This window comes from Zeus faber (genome assembly GCF_960531495.2).
Source record: "Zeus faber genome assembly, chromosome: 13".
NCBI lineage: Eukaryota > Metazoa > Chordata > Actinopteri > Zeiformes > Zeidae > Zeus > Zeus faber.
In genome coordinates, this window is record NC_137198.1 from 3,752,517 (window position 1) to 3,757,237 (window position 4,721).

Below are 4,721 nucleotides of genomic sequence, written 5' to 3' on the forward strand. Positions count from 1 at the left end.
ATATACAAATATACAAATATATAAATATATAAATATATAAATATATGAATCTCTTTTCACACTTTTCAGCTAATGGTGTTAAAACATATATAGTTCACTACTCCCTAAGTAGTAAAATATATATAGTTCACTACTCCCTACCTAGTAAAATATATATAGTTCACTACTCCCTACCTAGTAAAATATATATAGTTCACTCCTCCCTACCTAGTAAAATATATATAGTTCACTACTCCCTACGTAGTAAAATATATATAGTTCACTACTCCCGACGTAGTAAAATATATGTAGTTCACTACTCCCTACGTTGTAAAATATATATAGTTCACTACTCCCGACGTAGTAAAATATATATAGTTCACTACTCCCTACATAGTAAAATATATATAGTTCACTCCTCCCTACGTAGTAAAATATATGTAGTTCACTACTCCCTACGTAGTAAAATATATATAGTTCACTGCTCCCTACATTGTAAAATATATATAGTTCACTGCTCCCTACGTAGTAAAATATATGTAGTTCACTGCTCCCTACGTAGTAAAATATATGTAGTTCACCACTCCCTACGTAGTAAAATATATGTAGTTCACTACTCCCTACGTAGTAAAATATATATAGTTCACTGCTCCCTACGTAGTAAAATATATATAGTTCACTGCTCCCTACGTAGTAAAATATATATAGTTCACTGCTCCCTACGTAGTAAAATATATGTAGTTCACCACTCCCTACGTAGTAAAATAACGTAGTTCACCGCTCGCTACGTAGTAAAATATATGTAGTTCACTACTCCCTACGTAGTAAAATATATGTAGTTCACTACTCCCTACGTAGTGGAGCCGAACCAGACTGGACCCGGAGCCTCCTTCCTGAGACCTGCATTGCTGCTGATCAGGTGGAAAACCCGGCTTCAGAAAGTAAAAGCACGTCCAGCACCATCCCAGTGATCAGTGCACGGAGGGAGGGGAACCAGGGAACTTTGTGGACCTGGACTCACCCACTCTGGTTCTGATTCAATGGGAAAGTCTTTCATTCATTAGAGGATGGATCTGGAGCAGAATAACACAGGAAACACCACCCCTTTAACAGGCGGAGCAGGATGGAGGGAGAGGAGAGGAAGGAGGAGTGCAAGGAGTCAAGGTTTTGGCTCTCAGTACAGTACAATACTAGTACAATACTAGTACAATACTAGTCCAATACTAGTACAATACTAGTACTAGTATGAGAACATCCATCTATCTATCTGTCTATCCATAGACAGAGGAGGGTCCAGGTCCAGGTCCAGGTCCAGGTCCAGCTCCTGGTCCTGGTCCAGGTCCAGGTTCTGGTCCAGCTCCTGGTCCTGGTCCAGGTCCAGGTCCAGGTCCTGGTCCAAGTCCAGGTCTAGGTCCTAGGCAGGATCTGCTTCCTGTGGGGCTCAGATTAGAGACGTGTCGTCTCCTAATCTCTGTTTACATCGTTGCTTGTGATGCTGGAGGGAGCAGGGACCGAGCAGCACCACAGGACTCCAGGTCCACAACACTTCATCTACCTTGATATTCTCTGCAAATTAATACAATATTTATTTAATGTCGTTCTTGTTCTTGTCGTTCATTGTCAGTCGATCACGTTTTATTCCTAAAACACACAACATGCTTCACAGTATAAATATGAATTGAAACAGAGTGACATCAAAAAATATGAGTAATAACACATTCAAATGGACATAAACAACAGTGGTGTCTGTGTGTGTGTGTGTGTGTGTGTGTGTGTGTGTGTGTGTGTGTGTGTGTGTGTGTGTGTGTGTGTGTGTGTGTGTGTGTGTGTGTGTGTGCGCGTGTGCGTGCGTGCGTGCGTGTGTGTGTGTGTGTGTGTGTGTGTTACAATCTGCTCTGTATAAGATTACAGATAATCTGAGTGTGATGTAAAGTGTGTGACGTCAGGAAGATGCTGTGAGTCATGATGGAGCTGATGGAGCTGATGGAGCTGATGGGGTTGGGTGATGGGGACTGTTGGGGGTGTCAGACCTGCAGGGGGCCCCCACATCCAAAAAAACATCAACACATCTGCACCATTTAGATGAAAAACAAACGTCAAAAACACAAATCTGGCAACGTGGTTGTCACCATGACAACGCTGCTCGTCTGGATACTAACTTTTTGAAGTGGTTGCCGAGTTGGCAACAATGCATCAGCTGTTGGTTGCCAGGACTTACAAAATGGTTGCCGTATTCTAGACGGATAGATTTCCAAACAGTCAGAAGAACACCGCACCAGTCAACAGCAAAGCAACCTGAGCAAACAAGATGGCTGGCGATGGCAAAAATCTGGTTGCCCGGGGCAACTGGGCAACCGTTGCTGTCGAGCCTTGGGCCTGTGTCTAGTTACGTAGCGGCGGTCGTACGTTACCACGGTAACCAGCTCAGTGTGGAACCATGCGTCTGCTACAGATGTGTGGTGGAAGACAACCAGGATGTAACACCTGGAATGGTTATTTACCTGTTTCAACTACACCCCAACTTCACCCAGTACACCCCAACTACACCCCACTACACCCAGTACACCCCCAGTACACCCCAACTACATCCACAACAACCCAACTACACCCACTATACCCCCACTACATCCAACTACACCCCACTACACCCCCACCGCACTCCCACTACATTCCAACTACACCCAACTACATCCTACTACACCCCTACACCCCCACTACATCCAACTACACCCCACTACACCCCCACCACACTCCCACTACATTCCCCCTACACCCAACTACATCCTGCTACACCCCACTACACATTGAATTGCATTGAATATTATATCAGATTATTCCTTTGCAGCAGCAACTCAGAGGCTCCAGGTCTGAACACCAGGTTCCTCCACCCCCCCCCCCCCTTCTCCTTCTCTCCCTCTTTCTCTCACTCTCTCCCCCCTCCTTCTCTCTCTCCTTCTCTCTCTCCTTCTCTCCCTCCCTCTCTCTCCCTCTCCCTCCCTCTCTCTCCCTCTCCCTCCCTCTCCCTCCCTCCCTCTCTCCTGTATTCTCTCTTACCCTCTTTCCTGATTTTTCACTGAGGATCAACAGTCAAAACCAAAATGACTTTTTGGTTCCAGCATCAGGCCGCGGGCAGCGCCCCCGGCCACGCGCGCACACACACACACACACACACACACACACACACACACACACACACGCACGCACGCGCGCACGCGCGCTCTCTCTCACACACACACACACACACACACCGCCCCAGCCTGCTACAAGGTCAACCCGGTGCCGGTGTTCCGCAGGTTGGGTGCCGGTTGCGGGTTCGGTTCCGCTCCTTACCGTAGACGCCCTGGGCGTGCACGCCCTCCGCGCACACGTTGAGCAGCCACAGGAGCCCGAACACCAAGCCCATCTTCACGGTGTCCGCATCGTCCGGCGGCCCGGCCGCAGTGTCCCGCCCCCGGCTCCGCTCCGTGAGCCCCCTCGGTGCAGCCCCGCACCGCCGCCCGCTCAGGCGGCTCCAGCGGCGGTCACACCGGAGCGGCAGCGCCCGGCGGCAGCGGAGAGACGCGGAGACCTTGGTAGTGACATTGCGAAGCGGTTCCGGTGTTGCTCGACCGGGGACGTGGCACCGGGCTCCATCACGGAAGACTCGAAGCGGCGGCTCGGCCCTGGGCTCCGGGCGGCAGGGGAGCGGAGGAGACGCGGAGGAGACGCGGAGGAGACGCGGTCCTCCAGACACTGCTGGAATGTAACGGAAGGAGCGGAAGTAGCGGACGACACGTCACGAAGCGATGGATTCAGAAATCCCTCTGGAGGAGAGAGAGAGAGAGAGGGACGGAAGGAGGGAGGGAGAGGAGAGAGGGAGGAGGGAGGAGGGAGGGAGGAGGGAGAGAAGGAGGGAGGGAGGAGGGGGAGGGAGAGAGAGGAGAGAGGAGGGAGAGAGAGAAGGAGTGAGGGAGGGAGGAGGGGGAGGGAGAGAGAGGAGAGAGGAAGGAGGGGAGGAGGGGAGGTGGGAGTGAGAGAGAGAAGGAGTGAGGGAGGGAGGAGAGAGAGAAGGAGGGAGGGAGGGAGGAGAGAGAGAAGGAGGGAGAGAGAAGCTTATTTCGCGAGCTGTCACCGCGCGCGCTCCACAGTCAGAGGGAGGAGACGTCACTCACTCCTTCCTTACGTCACGTCGAAGTTAGTGACGTAACGAGGAGCGTCCATCCAAATGTGTGGATCAATAAAGTCTGATCTTGTTAGATAATAATAATAATAAAGTAATAAATACGAGAAATATAAACATATATATACAGTTTACTATATAACACTCTGACTCAGATCATCTTATCCCTTCTCTCTCTCTCTCCCTCTCAATTCAATTCAAATCAATTCGATTCAATTCAGCTTTATTGGCAAGACAGTTATTATAACAGTATTGCCACAGCCAGAGGGCAGGTAGCACTCAACAACAACAACAACATGAGATACAATAACTCAACAACAACATTGTTTACAATAACAACAGATGAACCTCATAATAGAAGCATTAATAACATGAAAAATTACAATAAAAGTAAAAAGGTAAATACATTAAAAAAAAAGTACCAGTCTGTAGGGGGCAGGTTACAGCTCATCTTATGACACTGTAAGAGGAAGCGGTCTCTATAGGATGCTTGTCCCATCTAGTGTAGTCGGGTGGTCAGGGTGGAGTGGGGTGTAGGGTTGGGTCAGGGTGGAGTGGGGTGTAGGGTGGGGTCAGGTTGGAG

At 49.0% G+C, this 4,721-nt stretch overlaps 1 protein-coding gene across 1 annotated transcript in view; it reads right to left on the reverse strand.

Annotated features, from left to right (window-relative positions):
* mdga2a (MAM domain containing glycosylphosphatidylinositol anchor 2a) overlaps positions 1-3,502 on the reverse strand; it is a 38,066-nt gene extending 34,564 nt beyond the window's left edge. Inside the window, exon 1 of the mRNA XM_080011946.1 lies at positions 3,310-3,502. Within this exon, the coding sequence (XP_079868072.1) occupies positions 3,310-3,382 (73 nt within the window). The 5' untranslated portion in view covers positions 3,383-3,502. The remainder of the gene's footprint in view (positions 1-3,309) is intronic.
* Between the last annotated feature and the right edge of the window lie 1,219 nt (positions 3,503-4,721).